General features: G+C 35.8%; 3 protein-coding genes across 3 annotated transcripts; 1 reads left to right on the top strand and 2 right to left on the bottom strand.

Moving 5' to 3' along the window:
* The first annotated feature begins 2,264 nt into the window (after positions 1-2,264).
* On the top strand, positions 2,265-6,192 carry LOC137717923 (protein NDL2-like). Its single transcript, XM_068457428.1, has 11 exons — positions 2,265-2,480; positions 3,267-3,366; positions 3,830-3,927; positions 4,068-4,156; positions 4,458-4,518; positions 4,612-4,698; positions 4,785-4,862; positions 4,953-5,009; positions 5,128-5,183; positions 5,430-5,565; positions 5,668-6,192. The coding sequence occupies exons 1-11, from the start codon at positions 2,421-2,423 to the stop codon at positions 5,884-5,886; spliced, it is 1,041 nt and encodes a 346-aa protein (XP_068313529.1). The 5' UTR covers positions 2,265-2,420; the 3' UTR covers positions 5,887-6,192.
* A 1,157-nt stretch (positions 6,193-7,349) lies between these two features.
* LOC137716842 (homeobox protein ATH1-like) lies at positions 7,350-9,777 on the bottom strand. Its single transcript, XM_068456210.1, has 4 exons — positions 8,524-9,777; positions 7,992-8,338; positions 7,816-7,876; positions 7,350-7,731 (listed from the first exon to the last, which is right to left on the bottom strand). Exons 1-4 carry the CDS (start codon positions 9,652-9,654, stop codon positions 7,567-7,569), a joined length of 1,704 nt encoding a protein of 567 aa, XP_068312311.1. The 5' UTR covers positions 9,655-9,777; the 3' UTR covers positions 7,350-7,566.
* A 7,913-nt stretch (positions 9,778-17,690) lies between these two features.
* LOC137716853 (abscisic acid receptor PYL2-like) lies at positions 17,691-18,379 on the bottom strand. The gene has a single exon (XM_068456217.1). The coding sequence runs from the start codon at positions 18,294-18,296 to the stop codon at positions 17,691-17,693; it is 606 nt and encodes a 201-aa protein (XP_068312318.1). The 5' UTR covers positions 18,297-18,379.
* Positions 18,380-19,865: the final 1,486 nt, after the last annotated feature.

Below are 19,865 nucleotides of genomic sequence, written 5' to 3'. Positions count from 1 at the left end.
CCTACGACCAGTTTAAAATGTCCACGAAATTGCGATATCTCTATCGAAATATCTGATAAATCAATGATCGATATAGAAAGAGGGATGAAATGCAAACTTCACCTTATATCAGCGAGGTATAGAAAAATCAACGAGGATGATATTTATCGAATCACTATAGAAATTTTGCCGGAACACATTGCAAATTTCAAACTTTTGAATTTGTTTTTGTGATTTTTTTAAATTTCGACTAAATTTGAGTGAGTTGATATACTCACATTGTAAAATTTCATATTTTTCATTGAAGTCAACTGATATTGATGTTGATATATCCATCAACATTTCAAAAAATTTACATATCAATATTTTCATCTTTATCTATATTTTAAACATGGCCTACTACAACAGTAACAATTTGTTTGAGAAAAAGAAAATTGTGACGTGGTTGTGTTTGCCTGGCAATTTCCGTTGAAGGATCGTTGTCTGTTCTGAAAAACGTTTCGGTAAAAGGACCGAAAATTGCGTGAAAACTTAATGTTTGCATTGCTGTCTGGTGTGTGGTAACGACATATACCAATAACTTGATGAAAAAAAATTAAATAAAAAAAAATTATAATATATAATTGCATGGTTGCACTTACAAGTTATTTCTGGCCACATGATGTCTCAGCGGCTAATCCTTCGATTGTGATTATGAAAGCTTACCATGCTTTGCAAAAAAAATTAAATAATAATAATAAATAAAAATTAAATAACAATAGGCTTGCAAATCTTTCTACGTCATTGAATATGAGCAATACAATCCATGTGTGTATTCGAATTTTGGCATCATGCATAAGTATTTAAATTGAAAGGACTATAACCACAACAAGTGGCTCAATGAAAAAGTGTTCAATATTATGTAAGATGTGAATCTACTTGATCGTGGTTATGTAGTACAATTCTCAACCAACTTCCAACAGACTCGAAAATAATGAGTAACTGTGGTTCGTCACCAGTTGTGTTTTGTTTTTTTCAAAGAAAATGGACCACAACTTGGTCCTATTTGTGTGCTAGTACGATTATGTTTTGACTAATATGCCTTAATATGGCCGAAGGCGATAAGTGATCAAAAGTATTTACCTGCATGCTATTTTTGTTATAATGGGCAAATTTCTTGCTGCATTTAATATATAACAATCAAGAGTTCGTAAAATGATTTTGAGGTTTCATTTGGTGTTTATGAATGATTTGGATAAACTAAAAGGGTTTGAAAACGATAAAATAAAAAATAAAGTGAATAATGTTAGAATTTGTTTTTTAGTATAAAAATATAGTTTTTCGTTAAAGTAAATAGTATCGAAACATTTTCGTTAAAGTTCCTTAAATTTAATGCATATTGAATGAAAACATGAATGTTCATTATGCAGTGCGTCCAAATGAACCTAAAAGCTAAAGTAAGAATGCAGAACACGTATTTCTCATGATCCCCACAAAATAGTAAGATTAATTGCTAGATTCAATTTGTGCCATAACAGATCTCTAATCTGAAACACTTTGTCACTTAAAGTCGATCCTTCCCAAATTTCATTGTCGGGAATCTAAGGATTATTCCGCTAACTGATCTCACACAAAATAAAAATTTTGATTTCTCTTCGCACAAATAAAGATTCGAATTTTCTAATTTTTAGATTTCGAACAATAAGATCATGAGAGTATTCAAATTCGCCACTTATTATCTGCCCATTGCAATTAATAGGATTAATTACTAGGGCGTAGTAATTGATCCACCCAAAATCCACATATATTTTTGAAAATAATATCCTTGTCATTTTGATACGGACACGTAAATAACACCAAATGCTTGATGTACCCCCAATTGCCAACATCATGGCTAATTTACAATCTAGCCCTTGCTTCAAAAAGCAACTAACATTCCTTTACTAATTTTGTCTCAAAAAAAAAAAAAAAAAAAAAAAAACAACTCCAAATCCGAAAAAGAAAAACAACTTCAAATACATAACTAATTCACCGGTAAAAAAAACCCAAAAATAAATATAATCTGTTTTCAAAAAAAAAAATAAATTGTTAGGGTTTGGATCTTTTAAAGAAAATAAATAAATAAATAAGGAAAGCAAGGGCAATTTAGTAAAATTGCAAAAACTGTCGGCCTCTCGGTCTTAACTCTGGTTAAATCAAACCCCCGTTCATACGTACGAACAGCAAGTGAGACATCTCGGGGGATTTAGCGTCGGTGACTCGGTTCGCGACTCGTTCGAGTTCACAGTGAGTCAACGTTTAAAGGAGACAGACAGAGACATTAGTAGAGAGAGAGAGAGGAGAAAGATTTGTATTTTCATATTTATATATAAACCATGGAAACCAAACCCAATGCCTCAGCCATTTGAGGACTTTAGAGAGAGATAGAGAGAGAGAGAGAGAGAAGAGAGGAGAGAGGGAAAATGGGGGATTCAAGTGATTCAGTGTCGGTGGATATGGAGGGGGTTTCTCTTGGCGGAAAGGTAAACAAAACAACCCACATTCCTGAAATTTTGTATTGTATTTTGCTTTTATCAAACACTTTGTTCTGTTTGGCTGCCGAGAAAATTTTGAAATTTGCATAATGCAAAACGTATTGCGTTTGATTCTCCTATTTCCGAAATGGCCAACTCTTTGATTACGAAAAATGCGTGTTGTTGAGAGGAATTGACTATTATTTACTTGTTCATCTGGAATGATTACTGCAACATTACTTTTTCTTAATTGCAGGCTAATTAATTCTGATTGTCTATTTATTTTTGGGTTTTTGTTAAAATTTTGTTTCTGTTGAAAAGCAAATGCATTTTTTCTCATTTGGAAGCTGAGTATATAAGTCAATTATCTAGAAAATAGTTAGTAGTTTAATTTTTCTGCGGGAAATATATTCTATTTGGTTGGCTAGTAACTGGAATGATGATATTCTTGGAGTTAAAGATTAAAAGATTCAAACTTTCTTTATTTTGATGATTGGTAATGTGCCCATATCAGCAAAAGTGGTCAATTTTCTACGTTGTTGTTAAGGGTGCTAACTGCACATGAACACTCTACTTTTCTTCTTGATGGTAATATACTTTGGTATGGTTGGTATTCTCATGATCTCATCTCCTTGGAGTAAATTACTTTTTAACGTGCGCCGTCTAACTCCTGAATGCTGATTCGCAGTCATAAGAATGTCACTATTCTGTTTTTAGAACTTCATATTTGTTTTGCTCAATTTACTTTCCTGAAATGTTTTCTAAATTGTATCTGGTTATGGAATATCTCGGCAGGAGCATCTTGTAAGAACCTGTCTTGGTTATGTGTCTGTCGCTGTGTGGGGAGATCCGGACAAGCCAGCTCTTGTCACGTATCCTGATTTAGCCTTAAATCGTAAGTAAAACATAGCTTAGCTACCGGTAATTGTTGTTTTGGTTGGTTGTACTTTTGGTTTGTCTTTGTCTTGTATACGTGGACGTGTGCTACTCACGAAATTGAACTTTATTGCCCGGTAGTTTAGTTCATTGATCTTACCCATTATTTTCAATTCCAATTGTTTTAGTAGAATCAAATTGTTCATAACCCTGAAATATCATGTGTGGTAAGAAAATATGTTTGATCAATTTCTATCTCTGAAATTTATTTGTTATGAATGCAGTTTCCTAACCAGGCTTTGCTTTTTTATTTTTGCCTAAATTGGAGAAATTCTGTCTAAATTTTTTACCACTTAGTACAAGTATTTAAAATCTTGAGCATCATGGATTATCTCAACCAAACATTTCAACGTCATCATTCCTTTTCGTGGCATTACTTTGAAGGTCCAACTTAACATTTGTCTTATTATCTGATTTACCAGATATGTCCTGCTTTCAAGGATTATTCCTTTGTCCAGAAGCTTGTTCCTTGCTGCTCCACAACTTTTGCATATATCATATCAGTCCTCCTGGGCATGAGGTTTGTAATTCAATAACTTGACTACATGTATGGCTTCCACTTGATTTTCCTGACTTTAATACTGGTCAGATTTTCTCTTGTATTGAGTGCTATTATTCACATCGTATCTGATCTCGTGCTTTCTTCAAGAACTTTTTCAGTTGGGAGCTTCTGCAATCAGCCTTGATGATCCTTTGTATTCTGTTGATGATTTAGTAGATCAGATTGCTGAGGTTCTCGACTTTTTCGGGTAAATGAAATTTTCATTTCATGCTCTATTTTATTGATGATCCTTTGTATTCTGTTGATGATTTAGTAGATCAGATTGCTGAGGTTCTCGACTTTTTTGGGTAAATGAAATTTTCATTTCATGCTCTATTTTATGTGAATCAAGAGCTTGATTTCAAGTGATCTGAATTAGTTGGCTGTTCATTAGAATGCTTCTGGTTTAGTCTCTCATTCCCATTTACTAAACACACAAATAAATCATGATCCTTCGATGGATTGAAAAATGAAGGGAGTTACCCTGACCTCTCTTTCTCTCTTCGTAGACTCGGTGCAGTGATGTGTATGGGGGTTACAGCTGGAGCTTTCATTCTCACCCAATTTGCTGTAAGATAGTGCTGATTAGTGCTTATATGTGTTCCTTATTTTTCAATAAGTCCTTAATAGATCATCTGATTTTTCTATAACTCTTGGCAACAGATGAAATATAGACCACGTGTCATGGGTTTGATACTTGTTTCTCCTATATGCAAAGCAGCCACTTGGACAGAATGGTTGTATAATAAGGTTTTCTTTCTCCCCTTTCTGGACCTTTAACTATATTGGGTTTAAGAAAAATCTGGTTCTCACATGACTTTTCATGTCATTTTCAGGTGATGTCGAATTTGCTTTACTTTTATGGCATGTGCGGGGTGGTTAAGGAGATATTGCTTAACCGGTACTTCAGCAAGGTCTGCCACTGTTCTAGTTGAACTCACATATATTTGTGTCCCGGCATCTATTTCTGGTTTGATTGTTTAAGTTTTAAATCCTGGCTTCAGGAAGTTCGTGGTGGTGTTCAAGTACCAGAGTCGGATATAGTTCAGGCATGCAGAAGAGTTAGTGTTCTAGCCTTTATTACCTTCTCTTATTATGTTATGTTCATTGTCTGTTTAAAACCAACAATGATGGTGGTTAAGTGCTGATCACATGTCGAATGTGTGTATGCTCTTACAGTCGCTAGACGAAAGGCATAGTTCGAATGTTTGGCGGTTTCTTGAAGCAATGAATGGGTAAATTCCTTTCCGGATATTTTTCTTTATATTTTTATTTTATGATCAATCCCATTAGGCAAATCACCCTCTTGGGTAGGGGTTGTCCACAGCAGACAAATTATCAATGTGATATTTGCAATCAGTGTGGCATTCTGTAGTGTGAACCTCACAAAATGCATTCAGGATGCTTAATTATAAGCACTTCATATTCGGAGTTTGATGCATTAGGTGGCATGGGAGTAATTCTGTTTTTTTGTCTCACAGGAGGCCTGACATTTCCGAAAGATTGAGAAAGCTACAATGCCGTACGCTAATATTTGTTGGGGACAGCTCTCCGTTTCACTCAGAAGCTCTGTACATGACCTCAAAACTAGATAGAAGATATAGTGCCTTGGTTGAGGTATGCAACCCGGATCTAATTTGTACGTTCATATCAAGTTTTAGTTGTATCTTTCCATGAATTTGAAGTTAGCTCATTGTTGGACGTGTGGGTGACCTGCAGGTTCAGGCATGTGGGTCAATGGTGACAGAGGAGCAGCCACATGCGATGTTGATACCGCTAGAGTACTTCCTCATGGGATATGGTTTATACAGGCCTTCTCAGTCTAGTGTCAGCCCAAGAAGCCCCTTGAGTCCTTCCTGCATCGCGCCTGAGCTTCTTTCACCAGAAAGCATGGGCTTGAAGTTGAAACCGATAAAAACTCGGATTCCTCATTCCTGAAAGAAGTTGAAAAAGGGTTTGCGAAACGCGTTTCTTTTCTGTAAGCTATCTGAGTTTTTTCATTTAGATTTTTGGGGGTTGAAAAATGGTAAGGGGATTATTAGCGGTTCTGTAGATATAGAGAAAGAAAGAGAAAGATACAGGGGATAAAATCACAGGGGAAGCAGATATGATTCTTTCATTTGTAAACACAAATGTTAGTTGAGGAAGGGGGAGGTCTAGTTGTCTGTATATCGTTGAAATAAACATTTGGTGACAAACAAAAACGTAAATCTCAATAATGTTATAAAATCGATGATGAACTTGTATCTTTCCTCGTGTTCTCGATATGGTTTTTCTGTTGATTGATCGATTTTCTTCTTTTGGTTTAGTTTTTGTTCTTATAAGTTGATTCTATCGGGTGCCGGTTGCACATAAAACTTGCTGATCTTTAGTTGTTGATTCATCAATTTTCTTCTTTTAGTTTTATTTTTTGTTCTTCTCGTAGTTATGATATGTTGATTAAAGCGGGAGCCTGTCGCACTCAAAACTTGCTGATCTTTAGCTGTACTACAAAACCGAAAAGTTACGTGAAGGCCGGTTTCTTTTAGGTTTCATTGATGTGGCACACTATTCAACTTTTGGTGGTGGATAATGTGTCAGCCCAAGTAGCCATCGATCGTCGTTGGCACAAATATGACTCAATTAATCACTCTGCGGTAAAAGGGAGGGGCTTGATGGAGTCTGTCATGGCCTGCATGATATAAATGGTTTGGTAGTGCATGCCTATAAACTATTGGTTCATTTCTTTTACATGCCACTTGTTCTCTCTTGTCGTTATGTCATCAACCTGTAAATTTATATTATTGGTCATATTAATTATTGCTTCAACGTGCGACTCAAATTCATAGTTTAACAACATAACTATGGCAATAAAAAAATAGAGTGGTAAAGCTAAATCATTCCGTAGACGTAGAGGTACACAACAGAGTTGGAGCCTAAACGAGTAGGAAATATGGATGGTATTGTTGGTGTCCCAAATCCCAACCACTGGCAAGGAATTGTGCCCACACCCCCACGTTAAGTCAGTCAATCAAGACAACGTGCTTTCTTTATAGTACTCGACTTTGAATTTTCTTGTAGATTAGAGTAATTTAGAGCACTATCTTATTTAACGATTTTCGGCAAGGAAGCGAAACTGGGAGGGCATTTTGGAAGGCATCATGGGCAGAGGCAGATGCCGAACAGCTTTGAGACTCGCAATCAATTGGAACCAAATGATTACTCGTCTCCTTGCCAGACTTCCTTCAACGAAGAATACCTTCACTGTGTTGAGCAAAGAAATTTTTGACGGGTTTTTATTAAGAAGAGAAATAATATATTTCTAACCCAAATCGAAGCTAGATCAATGAACAGAAATAAACAATGACATGCAGAAGAAGAAATTGAGTATTCATAAATAATTTTTCCATTAAAAAGGTAATTAAGGTTAATATTTGGGTTAAGGGAAATAAATTATTTAGAACCAAGATTAGGCATCGGTTATCAGAACTTCAATTGTGCTATTGCTTACAAGAAACTACTCCTTAAAACTTTTAGCATGCATAGAGGAATATACACTTGCAATATTTGCATTGTTTCCCTACAAAATGATCCAGAAATGCCCATTCCTTCCATTTGCTATGTACCTTCCAAAAACCTTCAATTGACACCAAATTTGTGAGTGTTAATCCTAATGTGGTGGCTTTTGTGGTTTCTCTCGAGGTTTTCGTTCTGACGAGTCTTTCTTCGGTTCATCTCCGAGTACATTTCATCTATCATCGGTTTCCATAGCCGGACACGAGCATTTATGAACCAATTGGATACCTAGTATAGCCAAATATATAGAAAAAATAATGAGTTCTTAGAAGCTGTGGATTCAAATGCCCAATATTATCAGTGATCACGTACCTGGTTTCTTGTCAATCCACTTTTTACTGCAAGAACATGCTTCTCCGAATCTTTAGGGTACCTGAAAATCGATTAAATTGATAAGACATGTTATTGATAAGAGATTGTTTGAGCACATATGCGAAGACGGGCATTATAGTAAGCAAAACTCTTAAGACGTTCGTGAGAAAGCTCACGGATGAAGGAAGTTCTGAAACATCCAGGCACGTAACACTGAGACGGATCTTTCAGGCAAGCCTCTCTGAGGTCTCCATATTTGATGTTCTTTCTTCTTCAGATGCTGAAGAGCCAACTGCTTTTGGATTTCGAAAGACCTTTCACTCTCACTGGGGGATGCAGGGCTTGAATTTTCACTTATTGAAAGGAAATGCGTGCTAATCCGCTCCCTCAGACTTTTATACAGCAAAGAGACAGTTTGAAGCGCAAAACGAGCGTGTATATGAGGATCTGTCTCGGTTGCAGCATGAAATGCTGATACAACTGTATGAATCTCATCGGCACATTGGTTGTAGCAGTCATCAAGCTGCATCAGAAGGAATAATACCGATCCGTTAGTGCCCAAATACAATTTCTAAGTCCAACACATTTGTAAAGAAATGTTTCGGAACAAGAAAATGTGGATTGTCTACACCTTTTGGATATAGAAAATTTAATTCATTACCAAATCAGATAATTTATACTAATTAAGAGCACAATACAACTACATACCGTCTGTAAAAGGGCCAGCAATTTGGTTTTCTTTGCTTTGATTTCCTGTTTTCGCACTGCAGGCTCCATTGGTACCTCAAATCTACCATCTAAACCATCATCCATCACTGACATCCCTCTCTCAGACACGAGCCTGACAGATGAAAAACTCGACTGGTCTAGATTTTCTAGCGAATAATTTGCGATATCAGAAAGTATTTCCTGAACCACATGGAGATATCTTGATCCACATATTACTTGAGATAACTGAGGTGGTTTGCAAGAACTGTAACTTGGGGAAGGCTTCTCACTGTTGCTAGAATTTCGCTCGAGTGAGGCAAACCTTGTTTGATTCAGACAAGGCTGAGCAATCCCTGAAGAACCAACATCGGGATATTGGTTTCCGATATCCAAAGGCCTCGACATGGCAAGAGTTAGAGCAAGCTCGTTACTAAATTTTGCGGAACTGTAAGAATTATATGTCATCACACTTGCACCATCTGATGATAACCATCCATTTGGATCCACATTTCCAATGGATGAACAAGGTTGAAGTCCTGTTCTTACTGAAGATCTTTCACCAAGTTCCGAAAGAGCTGCGTATTTGTTGATCTCCCATTGTCTATTTATGCTACCAAGCATTTCATCATATCCACAATTCACAGAGGTCGCGAATGGAGAATTCGAGTTGTTAGAGCAGTCATTCGAAACATAAGCTTCTGAAGAATTAATCGGCATTGCGGAAATTGCTAAATTGTTGAGATTTTCTTGCAGACTACTATCCCTTGCCGCAAAAAGTGCAGCAAGTGAAGCAGAAGATTGAGGTGTTGCTTGGAACACCGTACTATGTGTGAAACTTGAACTTACGAATGAAGAGTCTCCCACATTGTTCCTTCTTTGAGAAGTAAGAAATGGACTCGTTTCAGCCACACTGACGCCGTTTGCAGCGGTAAGATCAGAATCAGAATCCACGACAGGTTCTCCATGAAAGGTCGAAAGCCCTGGAATCAACGCCATCATACGGTTTTGATGATCGAGATCAAATGAATAGGACTGAATAAGTGAGTTCATTGTTGTGTGTGGTACAACCCCATCCATGACAAGAGAACTTCGGCCATCCGCCGGACAAGTATACATCTCATTATCCATCATATCACAGGGCAACAAACTTCACATTTCGTTTGGCATTACTAAAAAATCAGGGAGATGAATATTCTATCAGGCAACTCTCTTCCAATCATGAGCTAATCAATTTCAATCAATCTTTGCCTGGAAAAATTTAAAACTCAAGTTAATTTGCACCTACATTTCAGATTTATAACCCAATATAGTTTCTTTTCATAAACTAATCTAAACTACGAAGAAGGCGATTAGTAACTTTGCCAGAGAGGCGGGAGCACATTACTCTAGCCAACTTGGCCATGTCAAAGATTAAATGTATAAACTCAGTGAAAAATTTAACAAAACTGTGAGCTTAATACTGCAATCAGTAGCAAATTATGTGCTTGTCACAAGGAAAAGTACAAAATTAACTGCATAATTAAGGAAAAACATATAACAGTTTATAAACTAAATATTGCAATCAGTATCAAACCATGAATGTGACAAACCTGAGAACGCAGATTCTTCCCCAAGAAACCTTCTCTGAAGCAAATCAAATTTATGAAAAACCTTCAAGCAGATTCATGGGACTTTTCCCATATCAGACCCCCAAAACTTCCTATGAAAAGAAAGATGGGAATGTTGATTGACTCAGAATGTATGTATAATTATCGTAGCAAGAATAATAAAACCAGAAAGCTCACAAAAGATATGATTCTTTTGCTTTGTCCTTAAAGCCTAAAAGGAGCAAAAGAAAAAGGATGGCAGAATATGCAGTGGTGAGCAAGTAACTTTGTTCCTTCTTTAACAAAAAAGAGCAAGGAGAGAAAGCTAATGAGGCCTCACGCATTCTCCTTCCCTCCCACCTTTCTCCAATCACAAGAAATATAAAAGCAACGCAAAAAGTTGAAGTCTTTTGTTTTGAATGAACAGAAAAGTGGGATTTTTTTCACATTCTTTCAAGCTAAAAACCAAAACCCAAGAGACTGAAATAGTTTCAGGAATCAGGAGGACCCATCAAAGTTTCAGAGTTCATCTCTCTCTCTCTCTCTCTAGCTTGAAGCCACAAGATTTAAAGGAAGAAACAGAAATGGGTCTGAAAAATAAAGGACACCCATCTCAGAGAACCCTATAAAAGAAACAATGAGAGGGAGAGAGAGTGAAAAAAGCCAAAGAAAACTAAAACTCACAAATGAAAAAAGCTTTTGTCACAGAATTTAAGTGCTTTTGTCACAGACGTGGAGTTGAATGCATGAAATTATGAAATGGACCCATTAATTTAATTAAGCTATAGAGAGAGAGAGTGCGAGGGAGAGAGGCGCTCATTTGCTCTGCAGAGTTTGGAGAGGGCCCATGCATGTCTTTGCTTTCTCACATTCTGATCTCTTTTGTCCTCCTCACCACCTCTCATTATCTGCTGCTTCTCTGCAATCATCACAATCAAAATATCTGGATTCTCTCTGATCAACCCACTGTTCTTGGCAGGTCCCCTCACCCCCCGTTTTTTCACACAGAGAGAGAGATGGGAGGAAAAAAGAGTAAAAAGCCCTTTGCTTTTTATCTATTTTTGACCCCCAAAACCCTGATTGATTGAAAACCAAGAGTAAAATGGCAAAGAGCTCTCTTACTTTCTCCCCAGAATCCAACAACTAATGGCTTTAAAAGCAATCTGAAAGGTGACAATGCTGATTAGGGGGAGAGAGAGAGAGAGATGAGATTGAGAGAGAGCCAATGCACTGTGGCAGCAGCTAGCTACCTGTGTACTTTTGTACACAAGCAGAAAAGATGAATAAAAAGAAAAAAAAAATTAACAGACAGTGCTGATGCAAGCAAGACCCCAAAATCTCTGATCAGAAAATCTTGATGATGAATTTATGAGAGCAACTGCAAATCACGCCTTCCTTTCTTTTTTTTTTTTTTTTGCATGGATGTCCAAATCTAAATTATTTAACCCTGTGGCCTAATTAATAATTTATATATAGACTAATTATTATTATCTAAGTAGGGTTTTTTAAAATCTAGCAAATGATGATGAGAATCTGCAGAAACTGGAGAGGAAAGATCCCACAATGATGAAACAGTGGGTTTTGTGCTTGAAGTGATCTTGTTTTAAATTCTTGGATCATGAATTTAATACTGATAAATAATTAAGTAATTTCCTTTTCCTTTAAAAAATATAGATACTGGGGGGTCCGGGTGATGTGACAGTACATGCAACCTGCTCTGAGATTTTGCTGGTCATGTGCCTGTACATGATTTGGCGGATACAAATTAGATACACTCAAGTAATCAACCACTGGAAAATTAGAAAGGATGGGGATATCTCTGTATCTATTTTTACTTTATCACATATTTTTGGTAATTTTGATCTGTTGAATTGAATGAAATGAGAAATATTAACAGTAAAAAATTAATAAGCGTGTGTAAAAAGTAAAAATAACTGTGTGAATAACACTTTTCAACTAAAAAAACCGATGTTTTTTTTTTGGCTACGAGAGAGTAACTTACATCGAATGTTTTCATTATCACGAGATGATTTTGTGATAAGAACTGGTATGATATAGATGCATTATTACAAAGGAACTTTAACGAAAAATTATATTTTTACATTAAAAAGTCAATTTTTATACTATTCAATTTACCATTTATTTTGTCTTTATCATTAAAACTCAAAGTTTTCAAACATTTTTCATTGGGTTTCCTTTTTTATAATAACATCTCAAACTAATAATAAAAAAAAATTGGTTAACCTCTCTTTGCTTGGAGTCCGGATCCTAACCAGATTTTCTTTGTGAGGATTTCCGGATTTATGAATCGTGTCTATTCATCGTATATCATACGGTCAGAAATTGTTTTAAATATTTTATTTAAAAATAAACATAAACAGTACTTGATAAATATTGACCATATAATGTACGATAAACGAACATAATTCACGAATTATCAGGATCCTCACCAAAAAAATTCGAAGAGGATCATGTTGGCTTTACTTGTTCTTATAGTATCACATACTGTCAATATAGTTTTACACTCAGGCTACATAATTTTCCCTCAGCCGTGGCACTTAATATGCTATAGAAGTTCGTTTCCTACCTTAGACCATCTCCGATGGTGATCTAAAATCTAAAAATATTTAGCCCAGAAAATTTAGGTTTTAACCCAGAAACAACTTTTCTGCTCCAACCCTTCTGATCTAATTTTAGCCCGAGATTATCAAATAATGAATTAAGGCTTATATTTTTTTTTTAAGTTAACTTTTAAAAAAAATTAAATTAAATTATGTACACTATCCTAAATTAATTATATGAACATTTTAACTTAAAAATATTTAAATTTCGATAAATTTTAAAAAATCACTAAATCAATACATGAAAATCATGATAAAACACATAAACTTAATACAAACGACATTTAATAAACCACATAAACTTAATAAAAATGACAATTAATAAACCACATAAACTTAATACAATTGAAAACTCATAAACTACATAAACTTAATAATAATATCCACCATCTTGACTTGGTGATGGACTTGGGTGATAGTCTTGAGATGAATCATCATCTTGAAATATACTCCTTGTGGCATTCTTTCTTAAAATGTCATTTTGCTTACCACGTAAGTATTTCTTCCTATCTGGAGTGTATTTGTCGAGGTCCTCCATCATCAAATTAACTTCGAACTTTTCTTGCTTTCTATCCCCTTCTTCCTTCATGGCCAAACGCATTTGGGCCGATTCTTCTTGCCGAGAGATATGGTTTTCGTTTAATCTTACCATTTCGCAAGCAAATTGTGCACGTATCGGATCTTGGGACTTCCCTTTTCTCTTTGCTTCCTTTTGCTTATCTCTACCCAGGGGCCTTGCAAAAGAAGAAGTTGGGGTCATTTGTTCGACACCTTCATTGTCGGCAAAATTCACACCTTCATTGACATCATTTAGGGGTGGGGCTTCAATATGAAATAATCTTCCACATTGTTGGTTCGCATCGGTTCCCCACCTCGGATAATCCTTGAGGATGTTCCAAGCATGATGCAACTTAAAAGTTTGATTTTTTGGTGTAGTTCTTGTCTTGTAAATTGTCATTGTTTTGTCACCCTATGCAACAAATACATAAAAACAATTGATTGCAAAATACTATTATGTACATGACAACTAAAATATCAACAAAGAAACTCACAATTTCTAAGGCACCTCTTCCACTAGGCATGTCAACCGTGACTCTTTCCAAGCTTCCCTTCCACAAAGTGCATGCTTTGTTGATAATTTTCCACTGATCATAAGCACCACCAACTTCCCTTCGACCGGCGTCGGAGTTTTCATGGAACTTATCAACGATTTTACCCCCACAAAACCTTTCTATTTTGATTCGTGTCGACGGCACCATCTTCGCTAATAGAAATCCATGCCTAACATAAAGGAATATCTTCGTCAAAGGTCCAATTACAACCTCTAACATGCTCTTTTGCCATCTTGAAAATTTTGGAAATGAGAAGAAATGGTAGAAAGAAAAATTGGAAGAATTGTAGGAAAAAAGTGAGTTTTGTATGAATGTTTGAACAAATACATAGGTATTTATAGAGTTTTTGGTTGAATTTTAAGTTAATTTTTTTTATAATTATTTTAGCCATTGGATTTAAAGTTGGATCGTTAGATCTTTTTTTTTACTGTTAGATTTGATTATATTCGATTTAAGCCGTTGAATTCAATAAATATATAAATATAAAACTAAAAAAATAATAATTTGAACCTGGACCGTTGGATTAACCAACGGCCCATTTAAACGTAGCTGTTGGGTGATAAAAAGTAGCCGTTGGGCTACTTGATGGTCTGACAACCGGGGGAACACCCCCACGTGGGCTTGTCCATATTTCAGCAAAGCCTAGCGCGTGCAGCGCGTAGGTGTGTAGGATTTGGGAAGTGGGCTTCACAGCCCTGGTTTCAGTCTCAGTTGGTGGGGCCCATTTTGTTTTGTGGCCTAAAATTGGGCCGGAATTTGACCCCCATTTGGATTTTAGGTTTTAAGTTTATTTTAAGTTATGGGTTGGAGTGGATTTGGGGGGAGGGAAGGGAAAGTTTAGATTTTAACCCACCATTAGAGATGGTCTTATATACGTACACTGCTATCTGGAAAGCTAGCTATCAGCAAACCTAGAAAGGAAAAAAGAAAAAGAAATAAACGTGTTTTCATATGGACTCTTCACATCAACTCCACAACTGTGACAGTGAGAATACCAGTGCAGAGGAAATGGAAGACATGAATTGGGCTAGGTTCAAGACAAGTTTGAGGTACTATATATGGACCTAAAGCCGAATGTAAAGTCATGCATACAAATATTGAAGAGTCCAAATGAATAGTGACCTACAAATCGTGATGATTGAATATTTGGAGAAAATTAGGAGCACGAAAGCGACTCAAACCGTTACGTATTATTACTAGTATTTATATGTTATAAATAAATTTACGTGTTACAATATGAGTTATTATATGTTTGTGAACTAATAGATTAGTCTTGAATCCAAACATCTAAAAGTGAAAAAACGAGTATTGAATCTAAATTTGTTTAAACAAGTGACTTGAATCCAAACATCTAAGAGTGAAAAAACGACTATTGAATCTATTTTTCATTAAAATTCTGGCTCTACTTCTGCTTTTAGAAGCAATCCCAAACGAGCCATTTGTTTTCTAAATTTCTTTATTTAACCTATCTAGGTTACTACCACACCATACACTCAACTAATAGTGAATTATTCATTTGGATAAATGTAAAATGAACTCAATAGACTATATAACGAAGAATAAGTAGCCAAAATTTTGCCGATTAACTAAAGTTATGAAGCATCACATGTTCCTCAAGGTTTGCTCACAAGTCTCACCCTAATTTCTTTTCTTCTTCCTTTTTCATGGCCGATTGCCGTTGAATTCAGGGTTGACATTTACGCCACAAGAAAAAAGCACTGGACCAAATTATGCACCTAATTTCTGCCCTCTAAAAATCTCAATCGCCCTCTCTCTGTCTCTCTTGGTCTCATTTTCTTTATTGGTGCACAGCTTAATGGCAGATATATATCAATTTTTTCTCCGGATTTAAGATCTCAGCCGCTTCTTTAATATGCATGGAAGCTACTTAGAAAATATGTGTCCACTCCTTACCATCATCTCGATCGATACATAAAGTTGAACATATATTAGATGACATGAAAGTGATTTTAGAATTTGTTTGAAATTATTTTTGTAGCAAAAACACTTATAAGTGTTTTTATTAGAAACACTAAGACTTTTTATTAAAAGTCAAGTATTTCACGAAATAGCTTTAGAAGTGTTTCATAAAAAAAGCCATTTGAAAGGTGATTTCTAAAAAATAAATAAAAAAATAATAAAAAAAACGTTTCTAAGATAATAAAAAACACTTTTAATTTTTTTTATTTTATCAAACGCTGTCATAAATGTTTTTTACTGTCATAAAATTTTAAGTCCCTTTTAAACTTGTGGCAGGTTTACATAATCATGTATAATCAAAATTGAATAAATTAGATTGAAGAGGAGTTGAATTGAGGAGAATCAAAATTCAGATTTTCATAAAAGTTGTTTACTAAAATGTTTTGGGATTAGAATAGAATAAGTATTGATTCTATAAAACTGTTTACTAATTCAGCAAAATTAGAATATAAACCAGTATGATTATTGATATGCCCTTATCCCAAATCAAATATTTTATACACTTGTTTTTTTTACCTTTTTTCCTTACTCCTCTCCCTCCATTACCTAGCTAGCTACTCCTTCGTCCGTAAGGAGAGATTTTTTAGTGTGATCGTTACACGAGGTGGTACATCACGTGTCTTTATAGAAATTGTGGGTTATGTGTGTTAAAAGATTAATAACTTAAAAATTAAAATTTTCCACCACTTACATAAAAACACGTGATGTACAATCTGTGTTCCTGTTACAACTAAAAATTTTTCGTCGGTAAGATCATTCCATAAAATTTGACACAAAGATCATTGCTCTCCTCATTTCTTTGCTTTTTTTCCCACTACTCGTTCCAGTTACCCACTCCTTCGTCGGTGCAGGTTAGATTTCAGGGGAATGAATCGTCAAATGTAGGAATTCACGTGAGCCAGGTTTCGCGGGTCACCCCGATTTGGATGGTTTGTCATAACCTCGGAGTCGTGCAACGGTGCAAGCACGGTTGAACTTCTGACGACAGCTTCGAACTTTACTTCGGTAGGGTGCATGTGCAGATGGAGGGGTTGGGTGCTGAAGCCTTTTAAGGGTATTTTGGTTAGAAAAGTAGGATTCCAGATGGAGGCTTTCATCCAAAGTGGGATTACCATCTCTATCTCAGCAATCCAATTCCTCCAAATTATGGAGTTGAGTTCTTATTTTTAAGCGAACTCCACTACGTTTTAATTCCCAAAATGCCGAGTAAACATTGGAATCCTTTCAAATGGGGAGCGGTTCCTGTCATTTATTTCAACCCCCATTGGTAAACACACCATTGATTCAATCTCAAACCAGCCGAATAAGTTGGTCTGATGCCATAAGAATTAGAGCATCCAAACTTCCATACAAAACTTTAATTTCTCAATGTAGGACATATAATTATCAACTATTTATTTAATTGAAGACATGTTTCAAGATCTTATGGTTCAAGTCTAGAGGAGGCCGGTGGATTTCAATAAGATAATAACGAAAAGCTTATAATATGTTGAAACCTACCAACCATGCGTCCCGAGTTCCAATATCCTAGTAGAAGTGTTAGATTTTCATCCATTCGGTTCCGAACTTTCGGATTTGAAGTCCCCCCTGTCTTTTTAATTATTTAATAATAAATTTAAAAAAAAAAAAAAAAAAACAACCAACCATAGTGCTTTGCTCTTGTTATTTTATTGAAGAGAGGATAGCATTTAAAAAATAATATCCCCCATTACAATATATCTCGGATATATCCCAATGTCCCAATGTACATTATTGACAAAGTAAATAAAAATAAGAAATGGGAACAATAGTCAACTTGAATCAAAATTAACAACAATGCTAACCACTAAAATTTGACAAAAAAAAAAATTAGAAAAAAGAGAAGCAATTTATGATTGATCATGTCCTCCTACAGTATTGCCATGCAGATTCGCCGCCATAGCCACCACCCCAAGCTTTTGCAAGTTCAACTTGATCACAGTGTCCACAAACATCTTTGTATCCTCCTCGGTGTTCCCTTCTGGTATGTCCACCACATACGACTCCAAAACAATCGAGTAAACCTGATTATCCCCCTCCTCGCCTTTGCAGTTAACGAACTCATTGACCGAAGTAACCGACCTATAGTTATTAAGCCTGTGCTCCCCTCCCACAACCCTAAAGCTTATTATGTGCTTCTCGTCGTCCAAAATCTCCAGCCTCTCGGTGCTCGTCGACGCCGGGAGCCCCGAAACCACCGTCACCTCCCTTATGCTCCCAACTCCGCCGTCGCCTTTCATGTTGCAGCTCTTGATGAAGTGCTTGTATCTTTGAGGGCTGTCGAAGCTCCGGACCAATGGCCAAACCTGCTGCGCCGGAGCTTCGATTTTCTGCGTTATTAGCGACGTGCATGTGTTCGGCGACGGCTCGAATTTGTGGTACGTGTCGATGAGGCTCTCCAGCTCCGAAAACTCAGCTAGGGTTAGACCATATGGGGGCGCGGAGCTAGCATCCATGTTTTCTGTGCTCACACGTGTGAAAAATCAACACAAAATTAATTAGAGCACAGAAGGAGAAGAAGACAATGAATGAGATCTGGTGGTTCTAGGGCTAGTGAACCATCATATGAACACGAGATGGGGGCGCATTTATGCTTGAAGGTATTTTTCTTTTAGGACGGATATGCCCTCGATACACATATTTTATTCTACTATATTTTTTAATTAAGGTGTTTAATTCCAAATGAAGAGAATTATGGGTGTGGACCCTCCCATAACCACATTGGGAAAGGTCATGCCTGGTTGGATTAATTTTATTGGAATGGGACAACCGCAATGCCCAAAATCTGATGATATAAAAAGGTTGCAAGTAGATGAACATGAGGTGGTGATTTCGTGAAAGGATTGTTTATAGGGTAGCGTAGCGATATCCACAAATCTATTTTTATTTTTTAGATACTTATTTTAATTTTTTATCGTCGATCGAATAAATTGACATCATAACTAATAAGAATGCGTGAATTGTAAAAATGAGTATGTAAATAACACGGTGTTGTTTATATATGAAATATGAATAATACTTTATAGTGGTTAGAATAATATTAGAATACATACAAGTTGGGAGAGTGATTATTAATCTTTTCATAATTCCAAGTTGAGCACTTCATATATATTGTTTATTAATACCCCAGTTTCCAAAATCAAATCTCATTTTTTTAATAGAAATTCTGGCGTACGTTATCAAATTATTTACTTTTAATTTAATGGTGTTTTATTTCTTAATGGTGTTATAAGAGTTTATAAGTTATTTTATTTTTGTATATAATGATATTTTATAGTATTGGAGTGAGGAATTTGGGGTAAGTCGTGCAATAGGTGATGATCATAATAGATGGGTATTCATTCACAAGAATTGGCACAATAAAAAAGTTGTTTCTTTGTGACTCAAAGGTTACGGGTTTGTGTCGTTGAAAACATTTATTTTCAAAGCAAGGGTAAGACTGAGTGTGAAAGACATTTTTCTCAAGACATTCGCAAAGCAAAAGAGATTTATTGGTTTGGGATTGACTTTAACTTACATTTTTTCGTTAATTAAAATTGTTAAACTAATTATTTATAAAAGTTGAACTTGAAATCTCTTACTTTTAAGTGTATTTAATTTGCCACTCATGATTAGGAGCAAGATTAGTACTTGTGTCTCAAAGCATACGTGTCATCATCTTCTTTTGGATTGAAGCATGCATGTTAATTGTCTTGATAACTCAATTGATTAGTCTATGAGATCAAATAGGTTTTGAGATAATATTGGATTAGCAGTAGTTGGTGATAATCTTGGGAGGGGCATGCATGTAAATATGGAAAAAAGGCGGGGGTAGATAAGGTAAAACAAGAAAAAGGACAAAAGGACTGTAAACGGAGGGCGGAGTAGTCGCGATCGTTGAAAAGGCAAGCTGGAGATTCGCGGATCATGTGACTAACCCAACAGACTCCCGCGTGATATCTAATTTCAACTTTTATCAAAGTTGGTCCATTTTTTGCGAACCCAAAAAAAAGAAAAGAGATAAAATGTCTAGCTAATATTCTTTT

The sequence above is a fragment of the Pyrus communis genome, chromosome 15 (assembly GCF_963583255.1).
Source record: "Pyrus communis chromosome 15, drPyrComm1.1, whole genome shotgun sequence".
NCBI lineage: Eukaryota > Viridiplantae > Streptophyta > Magnoliopsida > Rosales > Rosaceae > Pyrus > Pyrus communis.
Note: the sequence above shows the minus strand (reverse complement) of the source record. Positions and strands in the feature narration are given on the sequence as shown.